This window comes from Podarcis melisellensis (genome assembly GCF_964234715.1).
Source record: "Podarcis melisellensis genome assembly, chromosome: 1".
Classification (NCBI taxonomy): Eukaryota; Metazoa; Chordata; class Lepidosauria; order Squamata; family Lacertidae; genus Podarcis; species Podarcis melisellensis.
Window position 1 is genome coordinate 122,312,630 of NC_138528.1, and position 22,677 is coordinate 122,335,306.

Genomic DNA, 22,677 nt, shown 5'->3' on the forward strand with positions numbered 1-22,677 from the left:
TACCAGCACATGATGCTGAGAGGTAGAAAAGCCATCTTTTTCATCCAAATGCTTCTTATTGAACTTTTCACTACTTGAGTGAAGTTAACTTCATATTCCCTCAGTCCATTTAGACAGCAAAAGCTTTTACCCTATAGGGTAAAAAGGTAAAGGACCCCTGGACAGTTAAGTCCAGTCGAAATCGACCATAGGGTGCAGTGTTAATCCTGCTTTTCAGGCCAAGGGAGCCGGCGTTTGTCTGCAGGCAGCTTTTTCAGGTCATGTGGCCAACATGACTAAACTGCATCTGGCGCAACGGGACAACAGGACAGACGCCAGAGTGCACGGAAACACCATTTACCTATGCAACAATACCTATTTATCTACTCGCACTGCTAGGTTGGCAGGAGCTGGGACAGAGCAACAGGAATTCACCCTGTCGTGCAGATTCGGACAGCCAACCTTACAAATGGCAAGCCCAAGAGGCTCAGTGGTTTAGACCATAGCGCCACCTATAGGGCAAATGCACAGGATGACAAGTGTGGGGAAGGAATCACACTTTAAAAGTATAAGAGTGTGAACAGTTATATGAGTGAGCATTTCAAATATTCAAATAAATGAATTCTGCTCAGCAATGTTTGCAAAAGCCTTGTAATGTAAGTCAGTAGTATTATCAACCCCACCACACCCATAGTGAATATAGAGAGGTTGAGGGTGAAAGGACTGGAGTTGAAGGCCACTTAGCTCACAGCTGAGATAAGATCTGCATAAGAGAATTTGCAATGCCCAGCCACTATGTTATTGTGCAGTTGGCACGGGATGTGTTCCCTTGGGCAAGGGGAATGAGAAGTCCACAGCTTTATTAGAAGGTAAGCATCCTGTGGAGCTTTGTGTGGAATCCCACAAGAACTTTCCAGAGAGCCCCCTTGCAAATACCAGCACAACCAGTGCAGCACGACACTAGTTATATCTGCGGATCAGTTAGCTAAGGAAAGTACAGCATTTTCCCAGGTACCATAGATATGTTTCCAACAACATTGTTACGGACAGGCAAATCTCAAGGAAAGAGACTCAGACAATGCATGACAAATGAACAGTTGTGTATCTATTGTGCTAACCATTTATGCAAAAGCAGCCTCAAAAAAATTGCTTTAACTACACACAGCTAACAACCTAAGCCGATATGGTGTAGTCAACAACCAGGTAAGATGCGCTGTCGAGTCTTGTTAAATCGTTTTGAGACTTCTTTATGCAAAGTGACTAACCACTGTAAATAATAATAAATAGGAAGTAGTAGTAGTGATAGTCGTTAAATGTGTAGGTAAAGTGCAAAGGTCAGCATGGGTCAAAATTTATTAGCACCAGCCACCGATCATGAGATGCTGGTTTCTAAAGTTGTTCACAGCATAAACAGAACCTGGGGCATGTTGCTGAAGCGGTTGAGTGGAGCAGAAGTGGAATCTATCCTGTTTGCATCATCTCAAAGGTCAGCTAAACCAGACAGTTAAGTACTAGCTGGTCCCCATCTTTCCAATAAAGGTACTAAGTAGTTAAAATGGAACAGATCAGCTTGCTCCACTCTGGCACTGCAGCTGCATCAGTTTAAGTTACTACGAACTTTAGGGTGTAAAAGAGGAGTAGCTCTGTACACTGATTCATATCTTGCGTACGTGGATTCAGGATTATAAGCTAAGCACTCTATAGTGTAGATACACAAGATAAGTAAACCCTGGTTCTGAAACTACAAGAACATAGCTTATGGACAAGTTTCGTAAACAGCACACTACCGTTAACAAATAGCATTGTAAAAAAAAATATGTTCCTGTGATTTTGAAGTTATTTCCATGGCTCCCTGCCCCCCCCCCCGAAGCATGCCAAGTTAAAGCTACAAGAAAGCTAAAACTTCATCCTATTTCCACAGAAAGGAGCCAACCTTTTGAACTTCTAAGCGTTATTGCAACCAAGCGTATTTAAGAATAGAAAGAGCTGGAGCACAACGTATTTTCTGCAATCAAGAAGATAGCTTTTCCGTAGCTATCAGATCAGGACAAACCCAAAGCTTTGATAACGTGGAGCATGTTTTTACACGAATCACTGGAAAACCTTGTACTGTGTTATCTTTACCTAACCATTCCCATTTGTTTAAAGAAAGACGGAGGAGGAGCACGCCAGGGCACAACTGGAATGAAAGCTCTTTGCTTACCAATGTGATAAAGTCCTATCCAGTCTGTGGGATCCACTTCTTCTTTAATATCCCAGAAAATGATGAGGTTCTGAGACTGCCCTAGGGTGTATTCATACATGCTTGCAGTCAAACTAGAGCGGCTGTCAGATGTCACTAGATCAGTGTCACTATTAGCACGTTGAAGGTTCATGTTCTCAGGCATGGTGCCCTGAGATGCCAGACTCTGGAGGTTCTCAGGGCTCAGTGTGTATCGCAACTGGGGATTCCTCCGTCGCACAAAAAGCAGATGTTCCCTGGCTGAGCTGGTCATCTTGAGCTTGTTTTCACAGGCGAGGTTTCACATAGAGAGCTGTAAAGAAGAAAACGCAAACGTCAACATACAAACTCTCTTGTACATCTGCTGAGATCAGAAACTTGATTAGGAGAGCTAAACTGTTTGGTTGTTGTTGTTTTTTAAAGGCTGTGGAGAGAAGCTTTCACCGTTAATACCCCAAAAATGGCTTTTCACAAAGAAAACACATATTTTCCAAATAAATTTCTGCTCACATTTTGGCGTACCCAAGCTCACCAGGCCAGTTAAATCACTCAAAATTATCCTCTTTACTGGTCCTTAAAACTGCTAATTGTCAACACTATGTTTCCCATAAAGGTCAATTAAAGTCACTAGTAGAGTCCATAGGAATCTTGTAAGCTGGCTTTCAGTCCAGCAGTGAATGCAGTGACCAGTATCCAGTGCAGCAAATGGGTGGGGAAGTAGTTTGAGAAGGTGCATTTCAAAATAGGAAAAACAGATGTTCCTAAAACAGCGTGGAAATCCCAGCTTTAACCATGTTCACAAAGTGTTCCATCACCTATTGAGTTTATGCCTTGCTGATTTTTCCTGGGAAGAAGCTACTTTTATCACGCCTTAATTTCTCCCCAAAAGAAGCTATACAGTATTCACATGCACATACAAGGCTGGTATCTATGGGCAGCAGAATGAGTTGCCAGAGTATTGAGGGGGCAGAATAGGCTGGTAAAATGAATGGCAAACAGCTGGCACAAAATCTCTCCCCCTGCTGCGTTAATCCCACCTTGCACACAGGAAATTATGTTAGCATTTCGACATCAGTATTGAGACTACAGCTGCTGCATAAGAAAATGCAGTTGTTTAATCCCACAAAATAACTGCTAGGTTTTCCCATAGGCCCTGCCAGTTGAAGGAGTCAAAGGCATGTGAAAGATCAACAGCTATGATATACAGATCAACCACAACCAGTGCTGTTTTTCTAAAAAAGAGGGGCTGAAGCTCATCATGATCTTCTCCCTTTTTCTCTTAGAATGGCAATGGAACCCACCTGAGAGGTGCTGAGCTGAGCTCCCGTGAGCTCCGGCTGGGGGGGGGGGGAGGAGCCCTGACCACAACTTATTATTTTGCCCGAACGCAACCAACTCATTTCCACCATAGCCACAGCCTTGGATTCAAACACAATCAAACACTGTGCTCTGCCCCTCTCTCCAGCTTGCTCCTTTGCCTCTAATTCACACCACAGCCCCCAAACTCTACCTCAAACTCTGCCTCTGTGATTCTAATTATCTCTGAGTTGAGAGAGGGTCTCCACCCATTTGTTCTCTCACACAGAGCCCTATTTCCTTTGTTATCTTAATAGGCCATCACCCCAGGCGACCACCTCATGAGGAAGCTAGCCGGATCCAGGGGTCCAGGAAGCTAGCCTGGCTTGGTTAGCTTTTAACACTTGCTGGATCCAGGGATCTGAGGGGTCTGGCAACCACAAACTCTTAACACTATTTAAGTCTTTAAATGGAGAAACACGATACAATAAAAGCAAGCAGGGGGAAATTCAACTCCCAACACATTATGTCATAGTTTATAATGCAAAACTGTTACACGTTAACTGTAAATACCACCTGTAAATGCCATTTACTAGAAATCAATCTTAAATTTCCCAGCAAAATCGAATGCGGCTCTCTCCTAATAAGATTTACGGGCTGCCTTCTGAACTGTCTGGCAATTCATGAAAGATTGCAAAGGTAGCTGTAACTTCCTCCATAACAGTATAAGCATAATGGTGCAGCCTGCATTAATTTCATTTTGGGAGGATATCAGGAATTCCCCCCCCCCCAATGTAGGCTGTGAATTAAGACTTTTTTATAATAAAAAAAACTCTTTTTCTTCCCAAGTCTTCCCCCTGCATTCACAAGCAATCTTGCAAATTTCTGCAGGTCTCATATTGTCACCCAGCCAGTTAAAGGTAATCATACTTCCACGTCATCCATTTTTTCTGGCTATGAATGCAGAGACAGGTGGTTCTTCTCATGCAAAGCTACCATTGGCTTATTGCTCCACTGACACAAAGACAGCCTCAAAAACCAACAGCCAACATTCATCTAGATTAGAATAATAATAAAAAAACACCTCTATGTACAACTGCAAATTCATGACAGATAAATATTAACAGGCCTTGTCCACCCCATATGGCTGCTGCGCATCGAGTCTCTTTTCGCAGGGTGTATACACCCACAAATTTCATAGGGTTGCCAGACCTCCCTAGGTCTGACTTGAAGTCTCCAGGTTTGCCTTGCCCTCCCCAGGTAGCAGGTGTAGCACTTTTTTCTCCAGTGGGCATGAGTGCCTTTAATTAAAGAAAAACAATTAAGATGGCCATGCATGCAGCTTATAAGCTTCAGCCCAGCAGGAGCTGGCCGCAAATTACTGCACAGACATGGTTTGGGGGGGGGTTCCTACTTGCCTCTGCTCCCCTCAATCTCCAGGGCCCGCCCCCAGACACCACCACCCCCCGATCTCAAGTTTGGGCCCTGAAATATCAGGGTCTGGGTTCCTCCTGACCTAGCAACCCTAGCTGTACAGGACGCTTGTACTCTAACAAAAATGCAGGTTATAAAACATGCATATGGGCAACTCGTACATGCATAAGAAGCCATAAATGCATGGAGGTACAACTGCACAAAGCTAATAGTGGGTCAATGGAGTGAATTTGAGAACCAGTTGTTATCTCTGAAAATTTCTACACACACACACACACACACAGAGAGAGAGAGAGAGAGAGAGAGAGAGAGAGAGAGAGAGAGAGAGAGAGATTAGATTTAAGAGGGGGAAAGGTCCTGTTTGTGCATTAAGCAGAGAAAAGGACCAAGAAGAGGAGACTGCAGGGCAGATTCAAAGTCTCTGTAAACTGCATTTGTCCCATCAGATGGATGTTTGTCATCCCTGGGTTAGGGCGTCAGATTAGGTAAAAGGTAAAGGACCCCTGACAGTTAAGTCCACTTGCAGCGCTCATCTTGCTTTACAGGCTGAGGAAGCCAATGTTTGTCTGCAGACAGTTTTTCCAGCATGACTAAGCTGCTTCTGGCGCAACGTAACACTGAAACCAGAGCAGCGCACTGAAACCAGAGCAGCGCACGGAAACACTGTTTACCTTCCCGCCGAAGAAGTACCTATTTATCTACTTGCACTTTCCAACTGCTAGGTTGGCAGGAGCTGGGACCGAGCAACGGGAGCTCACCCTGTCGCGGGGATTCGAACCACCGACCTTCTGATCGTCAAGCCCAAGAGGCTCAGTGGTTCAGACCACAGCGCCACCCGAGTCGCAGGGTGTCAGATTAGAAAACTGAAATTCAAATCCCCAATCAGTCATGAAGCTCACTGCATAACCACCGGGCTGTCACTGCTTCTCAGTCTACCAGACCTCACAGAACTATTGAGAGGGGGGGAATGGTTGGGGCGGGGAATTGCATATATATGCCATCTTGAACAATGTGGTAGTGAAGGTAGGATATAAATGTAATAAGTCTACAAAGTCATTTATTGACTTGCTGAATTGCTTTAAGAAAAGCTGTGGCTCATCTCATTTCTCTGCTGCTTCTCAGACCCACTAACCCAACGCAGAAGATAGTTGAAATGAAGACTATAGATCACGAGCATACTGAAAGCTCAGTATAAATTATTTAATAGCAGAAATGTTTCCCACGTGAAAAGTGCTGCTTCATTTTGTCTTTGGAAGACCAGTGTAATATTATAGGTAAAATTCAGCATTGTGAAGAGGAAAAGTATTTCCCTTGAGTTCATACATTGCCCTCTTTGTTTTATTATATGCATTAGTGTCACTGAATAAATTTCTTCCTTATGCAGGAATCTCTTTGAAGCCGGAATCTCTTTGTCAGTTGCCAGCAATGAAGCTGATGGGAGTTGTAGTCCAAAACATCTTCGGCAAAGCTTATTAGAGGAATAAGCTTGATGGACAGAAGTGACATGGAATAATACACAAGCACATTTTGGTTGGTGTATATTATTTCTAGTTACAATATATGTCAATCATAATATATTAAATATGAATCAGGTCAAGGAAATGGGAGTGGAATAAGTTGCCATTCGTTCTTCCCATTTTCTTGGAAAGCGAAAGGAACTGTTCTCAACGGAGGTCTGGTTTACTCCAGCAGAATTTCGCCAAGAAGCAGGGGATCAGAAATGTGTGTTACTAGTTTATATTACTACTAGTTTATATTACAATGGAGTGGGAGAGGGTTCCACGAAAGCTCTCAAGATAAACGGATGCCTTAAGTCTTTGGCACTGGCTATGCTGCATGTGTTGAAGTAAACTCCTACATGCAATGGAAAGAGTTGGCTGAAACCAATCTCATTGTCCAAGGGTGCAGTGAACAATGTAGATCTTGATTTCAGGAAAGCGTTTGATCCTGTTCCAGACAAAATATTTCCACAGAACTAGAGATGAGTGGACACATGGGGAATGCGAATTGCAAAGTCACTTCGACACCAGGTTCAGATGTCTTTATTTGCCCAGGCATTTTGAGTTTTGTAAGTCTTACCAAATGAGCTCCATTGGTTTTAGCTGCCTTACTTGTTTGTTGTTATTGCTAGTATTTAACAAATTCATAGACAGTTGCATAGCATGACGTCATCAAAGATGTCATACGTTTGCACACCTTGCTGTTGATTTCATCACCCAGTTCGTTTTTACTTTGTTTTATGTTCTGCACCTCATCTATCTGCATAAATGAATGGTGGGTTCTAAATATTTTAAAATAAATAAATTCTATTCCAAAAGGAGCCAGCTTTGATCCAGCCCTCTGTGGAGAGCCAGTGTGGTGTAGTGGTTAGAGTGGTGGACTCGTAATCTGGTGAACTGGGTTCGATTCCCCACTCCTCCACATGCAGCTGCTGGGTGACCTTGGGCTAGTCACACTTCTCTGAAGTTTCTCAGCCCCACTCACCTCACAGAGTGTTTGTTGTGGGGGAGGAAGGGAAAGGAGAATGTTAGCCGCTTTGAGACTCCTTAGGGTAGTGATAAAGCGGGATATCAAATCCAAACTCTTCTTCTTCTTCTTCTTCTTCTTCTTCTTCCCTCTTGAACGTGGAAAATTAGACTAACTGCAAGAGAGAAAGATTGCTTCTCTGCATTTCTTCTATTCACACTTAACGTGTCTCACTGCCAGTCTAAGCCAACAGTAGAGGAACATGCTTCTTTCCTGGGGAAGGAAACATGTGCCAATGCAACTGTATGTTAATTAGGAGGAGGAGGAGGAGGAGGAGGAGGAGGAGGAGGAGTGTTTGGATTTGATATCCCGCTTTATCACTACCCTAAGGAGTCTCAAAGCGGCTAACAATCTCCTTTCCCTTCCTCCCCCATAACAAACACTCTGTGAGGTGAGTGAGGCTGAGAGACTTCAGAGAAGTGTGACTGGCCCAAGGTCACCCAGCAGCTGCATGTGGAGGAGTGGGGAAGCGAACCCAGTTCACCAGATTACGAGTCTACCGCTCTTAACCACTACACCACACTGGCTCTAAAATGCATCATTTTAGTAGGCAGCAAGAACTAAAAGAGTTCAAGTCAATCCCACTAGACTTTCACCACCAGGTATAGAAATACCTGATGGCTTACTGGTGGGCTTTGGAATTTTCTTTTTCTCCAAAAGCCTACCCGTGAGGCTGTTTTTGCACCACTCAGTAACTGCCAAGAGAAACTGGTGTAGAGCAATTCATAAATATCTAAGCAAGTATACAAGTAAAATGGTTTTTGTCATACCTAGAAACCTTGCAACTCTTCTCTGATTTGGACAGACCCATGTCCACTTGCATGCATCCACATCCACCCCATAAACACATCAGCTTCTCTCTGGCTTGGTGCAACTCCTGCCTCACAGCAACCAAGCACCTGTCTCCCTTCCTCAGCAGCACTGATGCTAGCCTGCCATCTGCAGGCTTCTGAAACCCCACAAGTCACCTGCTACTGACTACTGCTATAGGTCATTACTATTTATGTCTTATAATCCAAAAACAATGCTGATTTTCTGAACGTGAACCTGCTGTACCCCATGCAAAGCAAGGATTTGAATTCTACCCACAGAAACACAGTGCATTTCACAATCACGGCAAATTATTTTTAGGCTGGAATCCTGTGCCCAGTTATCCGGGAGCAAGTCCCATTGAACTCAGCTGGACTTTTGAGTAAACCTGTATAGGACTGCACTGCTAAAGTATTTTTAACAACAGAGAAAGCATAGCAGAAAAGTGCTGGGAATACAACCTCCTTAGGGTATGAGGTGTTCGTGCAGAAGTATTAAAATCTTTAATTATGTTAAAGGAACATGCAATTTTCCCAAAGAAGGCGAATTAGTATGAAACCAGATAGTGCAGTTATTAATATATAGCATATTATATTGTTTCACTCATGTGAAATAGTAGGAAAGCACCTTTACGAGAAGCAAAGGAAAAGAAAGAGAAATTCTGGGGAGTATATTTCTTCAAGGAAATGTTTTAAATGAAAAGTAAATGATTGTTCTGGAAAATGACAAAATATTGCTGCAAAAGTAAGAATTCCCAACATAAATGTGTTTTCATGCCCATGATTTGGGTATAAAATGTAAGTAATAAATAAATGTAAAAGCAAGTTCAATGACAGGTAAAGAATTGGACACCTTTTTTCTTGCAAATATCATCATCCAAGTCCTGGGCATTCAACACATGCCTAAGAAGAAATAACAGACCGGATGGCAGGAGGCAATGTTGCTGCTCTCAGGTCAGGATTTGGGGGCAGAGGTCGAGGTCTGACAGGCGAGCCCAAGAGGCTCAGTGGTTTAGACCACAGCGCCACCCGTGTTCAACTCACTATAAGTATCACCTAAATTAATAATATTGCCTGCTGGTCACTCGTTATATATTTGATTCAAATTCAATTGCTGTCATTCTGCTTATTACTTTGCTATTACTACCAGGTGTAGGTGGTTAATGGAATGCCTAGACCAGGCTCCCTCAACCTTGGCCCTCCAGATGTTTTGAGACTACAATTCCCATCATCCCTGACCACTGTTCCTGCTAGCTAGAGATCATGGGATTTGTAGGCCAAAAACATCTGGGGAGCAAAGGTTGAGGAAGCCTGGCCTAGACCTTCCTAGCACGGACTGTAGAGACAAGGAGCAAGAATAGATGTTGCTGAGATAAAATGTTTCATTATACTTCCCCAGAGGAACTGAAGCGAGCATTTCTCTCTTCTTCTTTAATCAGAAGAGGTCTGAATGAATGGAAACAGAAATCTTTACTGGAAGTGCCAGCCTCTTTCGTCTTCTACAAGTTTATCTAAGTGGCAGTGAAAAAGCTTTAAAACCTTGGTTTCCAAGCAAAATTGACATGGTCAATAGTTTGGCGGCCAAAGTTATGCTTCATGTTATCTAAACTAGGGGTAGTGAACATGGTGCCCTCTAGACTTTTACAGCCTACAGCTCCCATAATACCTTATCACTGGCCATGCAGTGGCTCCCCAGGCTTGCTGATAGCTTCCTGAAGACTGGAGAGCGAGAGGGGTCGGTGCGCACCAACCCCTCTCGCTCTCCAAGCTTCAGCGAAAGCCTGTATTCACCCCATAGGAAGCACACAGATTTCCCCTTCATTTTTGGAGGGGAAAAAGTGTGTCCTATAGGGCGAAAAATATGGTAAAGGAAAGATCTACAGAGAATCTGCGGTGGCCATCTCTTAGAGAACACATAAGTCTGAGGCTACATCTGGAACCAGAGCTGGCTTTCATTCATCCCTTCCAAAAAGAAAACTTGTCCGTGTGTCATTTAAAAGCAGGTGCAAAACAACATTAGTAAGACTGCAAAATGCACTAATGATGCACTTTCTCTCCTGGCAAACCTAAGGTCTGGGAATGCAAGATATAGGTGGAGACAGAATCACAAAAGCAGATTTCAGAACTTAGAAATCAGTGGCTCAGCCAAGGGCACTTCTAGAAACAGCTGCACTCTTGCATAAAACTCTCACACATTTGAGTAGATGCTGGTATATGTCCTTTGCACATTAAGACTGCACCTCTGCAAGGAAAGTGGCCACACTGACAAAAAAAAACCCACCAAAAAACCACACACAAGTTAAAAGGTGCTCTTGAGCAACAAATCCACCACACACACACCTACCTCTAAAAAAAACTTTATTCGGTGATAGAAAACTACAATGGGAAGAGCAGGATAACTACCACTAGATAGTGGCATCGTGTAACCTCCTCACAAATTTTTGTGAAAAATAAATCAAGCTCAACACGCTCCTATACTGTTCTGCACAGTGTCATACTATAAAAAGAAGGATCCATATTTAAAGAACTATTGTATAACTATGAACGAAGAAGGCTACAGAAAAGATACTCAAGAGCAGAGGCAGGCAACCTAAGGCAATCACCGCCTCAGTCTGGCCCACAGACGGTCTGGGAATCAGTGTGTTTTTACATGAGTAGAATGTGTCCTTTTATTTAAAATGCATCTCTGGGTTATTTGTGGGGCCTGCCTGGTGTTTTTACATGAGTAGAATGTGCGCTTTTATTTAAAATACATATATGGGTTATTTGTGGGGCACAGGAATTTGTTCATTATTTTTTTCAAAATAAAGTCTGGCCCACCCATAGTCTGAGGGACAGTGGACCGGCCCACGGCTGAAAAAAGTTGCTGTCCCCTGCTCAAGAGCTTTAACAAATTCTCACTGTAACATAATAGCAGGGTAATTCTTCCTCGCCGGGCCAAGAGATGTCAGCTTGTGTTTACTGTAACTGATCATTTCACTTTCAGTAGATTTTACAAACAACCGACCCTGAATTTTGACCTCCAGCCACCTTGCAAAAAAAATAAAAAAACTCTTCTCTTTAATTTCCATTTCGCAAGTACGGAACTGAATTGCCCCATGGCCACCCCTAAAATATGTTAAGCGAGTCACAGGCCAAATGCTGCATTCACTGGGCTATGCTAGCTGACTCTGGCGTTGACTCATTAGCAGGCATTCATACTCTGAGATAGGGGAAGAGGTGGCACAAGGGAATGAAAGCTGAAAAAAATCACACTGCATAGCTTGGCAGCAACACAGAGAACCGTGCAACAGAGCTGGCACCCAGGGCAATAGGAACACCTGCCAACTCAACAGAGGTCAGAACACTCGCAAACAGAAATAGAAGGAAGGTTATGTGAAAGACAAATTAATTAACAATTAGAAATGTGTTAACAAAACCCTCTCCGTGGCAAGGAAGATCATTATGCAGAGGAAACAGCGTTCCAATTAAAAGATGGGAAGCCCTCCATTATGACGATGTACACCATGAAAAATTAAACATCACTGGATCCACTCTCTCAAAAGAGGCAGTGATCTGAACAGTGACACAGAATCCCTATTTAAGTCTCCATCAAGCAATCTGATCACAGTAAGCCAAATGAAATCATTTAAATGGATCTCAAATGAAGGAGAATATGTATCTGTCTGTCCTGAAGCATTTCTAGTTCTAAAGCTACATATGTACCACTCATTCGAAATCAGTAGGAAATCCAATGAGAGGTCACAGCGGACATTATACTTCAAACCAGATATAGCAATTGCTCTGCCCATTAGGCAGCACTGTTGAGGCTCCTACCATAGCTAATCTAAGGGCAATGAGGGCTACTTCGCTTCCCCGCTTAAAAAAACCCAAAGTGACCAATAAATATACAGTACATTTTAATATAAAAATGAAGTGGACCTTAGTGGTACTGGAGAAAAACTAACTCATATTCATGATAGCACACTGATTTACTGTACTTATGCCAGAAGCATTTTAAATGAAATGACTCTTCATCCGAAGCAGTGAAACAGCATGGAAAATTTAGCCATTGTATACTGAAGTTTATAAATATTTAAATTGCATTCAAAACATATTGTGTTTGTATGTATGCATGCATGCATGTATAAGATATTGCATCCAGTAGCGTTCTTTAGCTGCACATTTATTTGATTCAGAAAAGGCTTCTATGCGTGGGAAGCAGAAAAAGACAATTTTTGCAAATTCCTTCTCCCCACCCCTCAATGCCTCTAGCACATCCTACATTATTCTAAAGGTTTTCCCAACCCTATGGAGATTTTCAGGGGGTGGGGGCAGTAATCTGGAGTGGGGAGACAGCAAAAATTTCCTGCCCTTCCACTCATGGAAGCCTTTGCTGGATCAAAGAGTCTTCCTTCAGTGGAAGAAGCCAACTGAATACAAATTGCCATAATCTGGCATAATCAATGCAATAATATATTAAAACGTAGTTTTGAAACTTCCTTTAGTGTTTACAGTTCTCAAAATTTGGGGAAATTGTAAGTGTCTGATTCTTTCTTTTGTAACTTCTTCTATTTCTGTTACTATAAAAATAATAAATACCTATGTAGGTCACCACCGTTTCTAGGGATGCAATTGATGTGCAATCTTGAATCTGCCTACAATGCGTAAGAAAGATGTGTTCTCTATCATGGCCGATAGTCCCTACTGAGTTCAACCTAAAACAATAGATGTACCTTCTCTAGATACAAGTTTTGGATACCAATTGCTTGAGCCCTACCTACCCTACTGCTTGAGTCACTCTGTTCAAATGTAAATTCTCAGTTATGCAGCAGGATTCAATTTAATTTTATTCTCTGTAATTAGAATTTGAGAGAAACACAGCTATTGCATTTGCTAAGTAGAGCACAACTGTGAAGGAGTCTTCAACTTCAGATAATTGGAAAGGGGGATGTAAATAGGTTTAGAACCCCACGGAGCAAAAAAAGATGTTGGAAACCACAGCAGGAAGTTAGAGGAAGATACCCAGAAGGACTTGTAGAGCACCTTCCCTCCCCAAGGGACAGAGGTTCTGTTTGGTAAACCCTTAAAAACCAAGTCAGAGGTCAAATATAAATGTATCTTGTATGTTCTGTACAGTATATAGGACCCTGAAAAAAGTACAGTCCACAAACCATGCTTATAAGCTAACATGAACAGTTTGAATGTGTGTAGGGACAGTGCAGACCAACCTATTTTTGTGAGAACTGGGTTTGCCAGCAACAAGTCTCTCTCTTCCACTCACACACGCATAGTAGTGTTTGAACAGTGTTATACATTCAAACCAAAGTAAACTCCAAACAGTGTATATGGAATACAGAATGGTTTTCCAAAACTGATGCCAGAAATAGATGCTACAAAAGACTATAAGCTGACAGCATAGGTATGATGGGAAATATATAGGGAGTGCTTTTGCATGGGAGCTATAAATAGGAAATGCTGTGATCTCCAGCAAGAGACTTTGAAATATGCAATTTGATATGAGACTTAAGGGGGACTATCAATTCTCCATCAATATTTTCACAAATTCTTTCTTCCACATCAATAGGTTGTTGACCTCCTAAGACTTTAAATAAGTATTATCATACCATTTATATGCATTTTTGCATTTTACAAACTGTCCACTTAATCCTGTCAATCTTTATTACCCCCATTTATCTTCTTCAAGGTGAGTAATCCTCATATTTTCAAGGACTTTCTTCAGATGGAACATTTCGAATGCATCTAACCAGAAGGAGTCACTGCAACGGATTTAATTCTTTGGAACAAGTTCAAAACCTTTCCTAAGTTCCTGCACACACATAATGGCCTCATTCAGACACAACACTGAACTAAGGTTTAGCAATACTTGAATGTGTGTTGGGTTTATATGTTCCTACCTCCTCTCACCTAGCTCTGAGACTGTTAATTTTCGTAAAATAAAGAAAAAGAAAGACTCAAAAAGTATTCCAGCAATTCTAGTTTTATGAACCAGAAGTTGCTACAAATCCTGCTGGGATCTACTGCACTCAGGAGTTCCCTTTGGAGGTCATCTGCAACTGCAATCCTATGATTCTATCACTGCCAAAGCTGATATTGCAGCAACAATCAGCAGATTAGCAATGGTTGCGAACCCCAATGAGATCAGCCCTGCCCACCTGTTGAAGTGACCTGCAATGGTGGGGACCCCAGGATCCTGCATGCTGCCTGGATACTACTCTGCACCCCTAGTTTAAGGAAATAAGCCAACTTTGTGGTTTACGATCCTGCCTTTCTCCCCCACATCATTGTTAATATTAACCACACTGCTCAATTCAGGTGATCGTTCCAGGCTTCATAAACCGTATTTTTTATAGTAACTGTAGAACCTGTATTTCAATGGAAGGAACTTCAGAGGCATTCTTATGAGGATATTTAGTCCATCCTACACCAAGTACTGGGGACACAGGTGGTGCTGTGGTCTAAACAACAGAGCCTCTTGGGCTTGCCAATCAGAAGGTTGGTGGTTCGAATCCCCGTAACGGGGTGAGCTCCCGTTGCTCGGTCCCTGCTCCTGCCAACCTAGCAGTTCGAAAGCACGTCAAAGTGCAAGTAGATAAATAGGTACCGCTCCGGCGGGAAGGTAAACAGTGTTTCTATGCGCTGCTCTGGTTTCGCCAGAAGCAGCTTAGCCATGCTGGCCACATCACCCAGAAAAACTGTCTGCGGACAAATGTCGGTTCCCTCGGCCAGTAAAGCGAGATAAGCACCGTAACCCCAGAGTCGTCTACAACTGGACTTAACTGGACTTTACCTTTACACCAAGTACCTTGGATCCCTTGAAATCTTTTCCCCGTAAACACTGGTTGCAATGCACTTTTTGGATCATAAAAACCAATCCCACAACATTTACTGTGAAGGAAATACCACTGAGTTCAATATAGGTTAATCCCAACTACATGTAGTTATGACAACAGCTTTAGCCCCGACTCTGAGAAAGGCGGAGAGAGAAAAAACTGCCCTAGCAATATAGCTATGTTGATACCAGTTGATTTCTTACCAGTGTTTCCCCTAATACAGTGGTGGCCCAACTTGGCCTTCCAGCTGTTTTGGGGCTACAATTCCCATCATCCCTGACCACTGGTCCTGCTAGCTAGGGATGATGGGAGTTGTAGTCCAAAAACAGCTGGAGGGCCAAGTTTGGCCATGCCTGCCCTAACAGATTTCCCGTCTACGTTGAAACCACATTTACCAGTGAGGTTTCCCCATTTGTTTCATTTATTAAAATATCTCTGAAAGGAGAAATCAGCTCTCCTCGGATCATCTTGGAGGGTGACCAAGTGTTATGAGGAACAGCTGAGGGAGTTGGGTATGTCTGGCTTGGTAAAGTGAAGACTGAGTGGAGATACGGTTGCCATCTTCAAATACCTAACGGGCTGTCACATGGAAGATGGATCAAGCTTGTTTTCTCCTACTCCAGAGGTTAGGACCTGAACCAACGGTAGTGGTGCCTGTCCTGTTTAACGCCCTCCCATCAAATGTCAAGGAGAAAAGGAACTGCACAACTTTTAGAAGACACCTGAAGGCAGCCCTGTTTAGGGAAGTTTTTAATGTTTGATTCCATTTTTAATATTCTGTTGGGAGCCGCCCAGAGTGGCTGGGGAAACAAAGACAGATGGGCGGGATATAAATAAATCATCATCATCATATCATTATTATTATTCAAGTTACAAGAAAGGAGATTCTGACTAAACATCAGGAAGAACTTTCTGACAGTAAGAGCTGCTTGACAGGGAACAGACTTCCACAAGAGGTGGTAGACTCCCCTTCCTCGGAAATTTTAAAGCAGAGGTTGAATGGCCATCTGTCATGTATGATTTAGTTGAGATTCCTTCATTGCAGGGGGTTGGACTAGATGACACCTGGGCTCCCTTCCAACCCTACGATTCTATGACCTCCAGGCCCTCCAGAAAGAACTTGAGCTGACCACTTCTCTACCCAGAAGTATGACTAGAGTGAAGAAGCAGTCACCCAAGCGCTGAACTGCTCGTCCACCTAAGAAATTATCTACTTTCCTCCACCATCATACCAACTGCATCAGCATCGATGATGAAATCCATTTGTGCAGCTGTGGTGGTGAATATGTAAAGTAGCCTGCAATCCTAGCACTACCTGCTTAGAACCATACGAATCGACTCAGATGAATGTGTTCAAAGAGCACGTGTTCAGTATTGTGCTATAAATAAAAACTAGGAAAGCAAGAGCAGATTTTCAGTATCTTCCCGTCGTTTTTAGTATGCAATAATAAACTGTGCCATATTACACTTTGCAAGAAAAAGTCCAAGGAGAGATAAAACTAAATTAGTTTTTAGAACATCTTTCCAGCGCCTTCTCAGACCGTTTCATACTTCACATCTCACTATAGCCCTCTTTTCACATCTCACTATAGCATGTGGCATCAGGATCTGTGAGAATAAGGGACAACAAATTCAGGAATACCAAGCTATGACTTCCTCTGCTGGGGTGGGATGGGGAATCAGAGAAAGTCACCTGCAAAATTAATTGAAATAAAAGAAGGGTGTACCAACTCAAGAGTAGCTGGGGAAACCCAGCCAGATGGGTGGGGTACAAATAATAAAGTTGTTGTTGTTGTTAGCTGGCGTAAAACAGTGTCTTAGAAGCACATTGTTGGACGATGTCAGGCTATAAAACCAACCTTGTACTCAAATGTGCCTTTCCCTCCTTTTACTTCCACTTCAATGGTAAATTAATTATCTGTAGTATCTGTAGTGCTCTACTTATCCCAATCCTATGCATATATGCTTCATGCTCAGAAAAATAAGGTGACCATTACAAGGTAAAGGTAAAGGGACCTCTGACCGTTAGGTCCAGTCGTGGACGACTCTGGGGTTACGGCGCTTATCTCGCTTTATTGGCCTAGGGAGCCAGTGTACAGCTTCCAGGTCATGTGACCAGCATGACTAAGCCACTTCTGCCGAACTAGAGCAGCGCACGGAAACGCCGTTTACCTTTCCGCCAGAGCGGTACCTATTTATCCACTTGTGCTTTCGAACTGCTAGGTTGGCAGGAGCAGGGACCGAGCAACGGGAGCTCACCCCATCACGGGGATTTGAACCACCGAACTTCTGATCAGCAAGCCCAAGAGGCTCAGTGGTTTAGACCATAGCGCCACCCGCGTCTCATTATAAACACCTTCACAATTATGTTACAAATCATGCCGCACTTATAGCAACAAGAAATATTTCCTTAATTATTTCTCTTTGGAAGGATGTCTAAATTCATAACGGTCATTTTACTGTGATGCCCAAACTATTGCTTAACTTTTTCCAGAATTAAACTTACATTAACCTTTTTTTTTTTTTGGTAGATTATTTCAAAGCCGGGGGGGGGGGTGTTTTGTACACTGTTTGAGCTCCCCTGCCCTAGCACTCATTTGAGGGGGTTCAAATGAATAGTGTTCCTTTTGTGCAATCGTTTTCTAAGCTTCAGACAGACATCTAGAGGTCAAGAGCAGGTACCATTTGTGTGATCCTGCCCCATGCACTGAAAGTACAGTGGTACCTCGGGTTACAGACGCTTCAGGTTACAGACTCTGCTAACCCACAAATAGTATACCTCGGGTTAAAAACTTTACCTCAGGATGAGAACAGAAATCGCATGGCGGCAGCAGGAGGCCCCATCAGCTAAAGTGGTACCTCAGGTTAAGAACAGTTTCAGGTTAAGAACAGACCTCCGGAACGAATTAAGTTCTTAACCTGAGGTACCACTGTACGTCTAAAATAGGCTAATAGTATAGTTCTTGTGGTTGATTAAGGCTGCAAACCAGACGTCAAGGGCAGTACAACTGCCGCACATACAACACAAGCCTAAAGAAGACTGAGCATGCTCAGTAGCCACAGAATGATGACTGGAGGGTTCTTTGGAGGTGGAGTGTCTGGAAACCTGAACAGGAGCACTTAATGCTGCAACAATTTGTTGCAGGTCCCACTAATCTTTTCTGTGATTTATGCCCCCCCCCCATTTGTCAGCCTCATTTTCTAGTTCGAGAAAGCAGTTCAGTGTTATGCAATCGAATTAAATTACTACTGATTTCTTCAGGCTTTATGCTCTTTGCTGGAAAGTTAATATGGAAGAAACAAATTTCTCTCTGGCCTCAGTCCAGTATACCTGAAGGAGTGTCTCCACCCCCATCATTCTACCCAGACACTGAGGTCTAGCGCCGAGGGCCTTCTGGCAGTTCCCTCACTGCGAGAAGCCAAGTTACAGGGAACCAGGCAGAGGGCCTTCTTAGTAGTGGCACCTGGCCTGTGGAACACCCTCCCACCAGATGTCAAAGAGAACTACCACTAGACTTTTAGAAGACATCTGAAGGCAGCTGTGTTTAGGGAAGCTTTTAATGTTTGATACTATATCTTAATATTTTGTTGGAAGTCGCCCAGAATGGCTGGGGAAACCCAGTCAGATGGACGGGGTCTAAATTATTATTATTATTATTATTATTATTATTATTATTATTATTATTATTGGTTTATTATCTAAAAGATAGGGGAAAGAAGCAGAAATGAGTTGGAGGAAATGGCAGCTACTGGTACCAACCATGCAATCAGGCCATGAAATCAAGTACAACAGCTCCTCTTGGATCATCAAACAAAAGTTATCAGACAAAAGTTATTCAGGCAAAATCCAGTATAAAGAACAAATCAAATACTAGCATCCAACTACTGGCTATACTGGGGGGGGGGGGGGGAAGGAACTATATTGCAGTATGTCTACTTAATACAGCAGCCTTATCAATATACAGAGGGTGTTCTTGTGGCTGTGAGATTCCAGATGGTACAAATCGCTACAGGGATGCTCAGTCCCTGCCAAAAAAGGGGGGTTTTCCCTGGCTTCATTATAGAACAATTCTGCTATAATATTCAGTTTTGGTATTAACGGCATCTTTTGTGCTCACTTATTTCCAGGAGGGCTACTATCCAAATGACACATGTGACCAGTCTTCCTTTCCCCCACCCCAAAGAAAGAAAATGGCAGAGAATGATGCACTTTAAGGACGGCATGTCTAATTTAAAAATAAAATTCCAATGTTCTGTCTTAAACAGAACAAATTCAATTACTAACTGCAGGAAATGGGTTACTCCAGTTATTAAGTTATTTTGTTTACTACCCATTATGGAATGAAATCCTTACTCTGCTTTGTTCTCGAATTATGTAGCCTTCTCCTGCTGTGGCTAGTAAATCATTCATAAGTCTGCATTAGCGAGTAAGAAATAAATTATTAGTAACAGTGTGCTGAGAAGCCTCGATGCAGTCAGTGGATGTGAAACCTTTTGCAGAACAGTGGTGTGGTCATATATAATATTTTTCCTGCTTAAATAATACATAAACACGGAGTGGTACAGAACAGATATATTCTGAAAAAAGGGACTCTGCATTAATAAGCTGTGGAGTCATTTATTCTTACAGCTCCATTTTGTGAATTAAATATTGAACACATACGCAAATTAATAAGCATATAGCCAGATTTTTATTCTCGTCTTAGAGCAGTGATGATATAAATTTAAGTATTGTCATATTTTTTTGAAGACCATGTTTTATTTAGCAATACAGTAGTACCTCAGGTTACATACGCTTCGGGTTACAGACTCCACTAACCCAGAAATAGTACCTCGGGTTAAGAACTTTGCTTCAGGATGAGAACAGAAATCGTGCTCCGGCGGCGCGGCAGCAGCAGGAGGCCCCATTAGCTAAAGTGGTGCTTCAGGTTAAGAACAGTTTCAGGTTAAGAACGGACCTCCGGAACTAATTAAGTACTTAACCCGAGGTACCACTGTAAACCACTGTAAATAACTGTACCTCCTGGGGGGAGGGGTGAGAATCACAAAACTCAGGGACTTGGATCAGATAAAATACTAAACAAACAATAATGCACAAATGTCCGCCAAGTCTCAGGTTAATACTAACCAGAGTTTGTCAAATCAAAACTCGGGGTCCTCTAGTTATTTCTGCTTAATGTAAAGTAACGAATGATTTGAGCGCAAGTCAAACTTATTATTACTTATTTATTAATTTACCACATTTAGATACAACCATCTTTTCCTCCTCTAAGGAGCTCAAGGTGGTCAACGTGGTTGCCCACCTCTCTGTTTCCCCCCTCAAAACAACTCTGTGAGTGACAGTGAATGACTGGCCCAAGGTCACCCACTGAGCTTCAAGGCTTTTGTGAGGATTCGAACCCCGGTCTCCCAAGTTAATAGTCCACACTGGCTCTTCAAACAAAGGCCTTCAAACGTAGAGACCTTTGCAGGAGTTCCTTCAGGGTAAACTGAGTGGGGGCTATGTTCAGGAATTCTAATTAAAGCATGAGGGGGGGGAGGGCAGAATCTGTTGCTACCCACACTCAGTCTACCCAAAATGTGCTACTGCTGCACAAGTACAATGGAACCAAAAGCAGGGACGAAGGAAGGGGGTGCGGTGGGTGTGGACCGTCCCTGGCATCACCACTGAGGGGGGTGGCAAAATGCTGGGCACAACTCACTGCGGGGCCTGCAGCGCGCCCGAGCCACGTGTCTCTCTTGGTAGTAACGCGGTGGCTTGGGTGCCTGCAGGCTCCGTGCTGCCCAAACTGTCTGCCTGCTGCCTCCCCCCTTGATGTGAGGCGGCTGAGTGGGAGGAGGCAGGCAGACTACAAAGGCCTCGCGGTGCGCCCCACCCCTATTGGCGGCTTGCCCCACTTCTGGACCAAAAGCACACTTTCTCTCTCTCTTTTTGCATTTGATCAAGTGAGTAGATACAGACTGTTACAGAGCAGATTTTTCATTGGGTGCTGCACACTCACACAGAGAGAGAGTGTTTTGACGCACTGTTGTTGTTGTTTAGTCGTGTCTGACTCTTCGTAACCCCATGGACCATAGCACACTGCTTGGCAGGGTGTTGGACTCGATGGCCCTTGTGGTCTCTTCCAACTCTATGATTCTATGATTCACACCAGGCACTTCTGTCTTCCACTGCCTCCTGCAGTTTGGTCAAACTCATGTTGGTAGCTTCGAGAACACTGTCCAACCATCTCGTCCTCTGTCGTCCCCTTCTTGTGCTCTGCATCTTTCCCAACATCAGGGTCTTTTCCAGGGACTCTTCTCTTCTTATGAGGTGGCCAAAGTATTGGAGCCTCAGCTTCAGGATCTGTCCTTCCAGTGAGCACTCAGGGCTGATTTCCTTAAGAATGTGGATAGGTTTGATCTTCTTGCAGTCCATGGGATTCTCAAGAGTCTCCTCCAGCACCATAATTCAAAAGCATAAATTCTTCGACAATCAGCCTTCTTTATGGTCCAGCTCTCACTTCCATACATCACTACTGGGAAAACCATAGCTTTAACTATACGGACCTTTGTTGGCGAGGTGATGTCTCTGCTTTTTAAGATGCTTTTTTTAATGCACTACTCTTCTTTTAATCTCCCACCCCTTGCCCCTGTGAACACACCCAATATCCAGATAGAAAACATTGTATTTGAGTTGCAGTCACTCTACAATGAGCTCAGCCAGACTGATCGTGAGGGTTAAACAATCTATTAAGAATTCCTTTCTAAAGGAAACTTATGGTCAGTTTATTAACGCAGCGTACATCTGAGGAGAAGAGCTTTCGGCAAGGCACAGTGTAATTGCTTGTGAGAGAGCGTTTCCCTTGGAAACCTATTCCCCCTTCCCTTCTAAAGGTTACATCCCATGTCATTTCCCAAAAGCAATTAGCAATTCATAAACTGTGTTCATACATGCTAAAGATTATTCAGAGTAATCTACAGAATGAAGAAAAGAACAAGAACAAAACCATTACCCATTCCGAAAACCTGCTCAATGTTTCCCCCGGTTTCGGTAAAGGCAGAGGAAAATATTATTATCTTAAAGCCCTACCACGAGCTGCTTAAAGAAACTTACATGACAGATTGCTGTGTAAGAATTTGGATTAATGGTTTAGTAACACACACTCCAACCATCCGCATTCACCAAGGAATGGTGAAACACTCTCTCTTTTGTCTTTCATGAGTTTTTATAAATCTTGCCTGTGTACATAATATGTTTCACCTCTCCCAGGTCTCTAACAGTGGGTGCCTCTTCTTGAATATAGTGCACAATACTGTAAAATAGAAGTGGGCAACCCTTCTTCCTATCCAGGTATATATTTGCATGGGAGTAAACATTTGCCACATATTGTGGGAAGGTGGAAAGAGACTGAGCCATAGGTAGGGGCCGTACCCTTTCCCCTCTTTCTGACAACCCCTTTCCTGTTTTTCCCCCCTTCCTGGGCACCCATATGGAATTATGTCAAGGGGTGCAGGCTGCCAACTTGTGGCATAAAAGGAAATGTGTGGCCATGCTTCCCTTCCACCCCACGCCCTGGCATCAGAACCAAGGTGTTAC

At 43.1% G+C, this 22,677-nt stretch overlaps 1 protein-coding gene across 2 annotated transcripts in view; it reads right to left on the bottom strand.

Moving 5' to 3' along the window:
• HECW2 (HECT, C2 and WW domain containing E3 ubiquitin protein ligase 2) overlaps window positions 1-22,677 on the bottom strand; it is a 194,730-nt gene that overhangs the window by 137,971 nt on the left and 34,082 nt on the right. For both annotated transcript variants that reach the window (XM_081902138.1, XM_081902139.1), the window contains exon 2: window positions 2,183-2,513. In XM_081902138.1, the coding sequence (XP_081758264.1) occupies window positions 2,183-2,474 (292 nt within the window). In that variant the 5' untranslated portion in view covers window positions 2,475-2,513. The remainder of the gene's footprint in view (window positions 1-2,182; window positions 2,514-22,677) is intronic.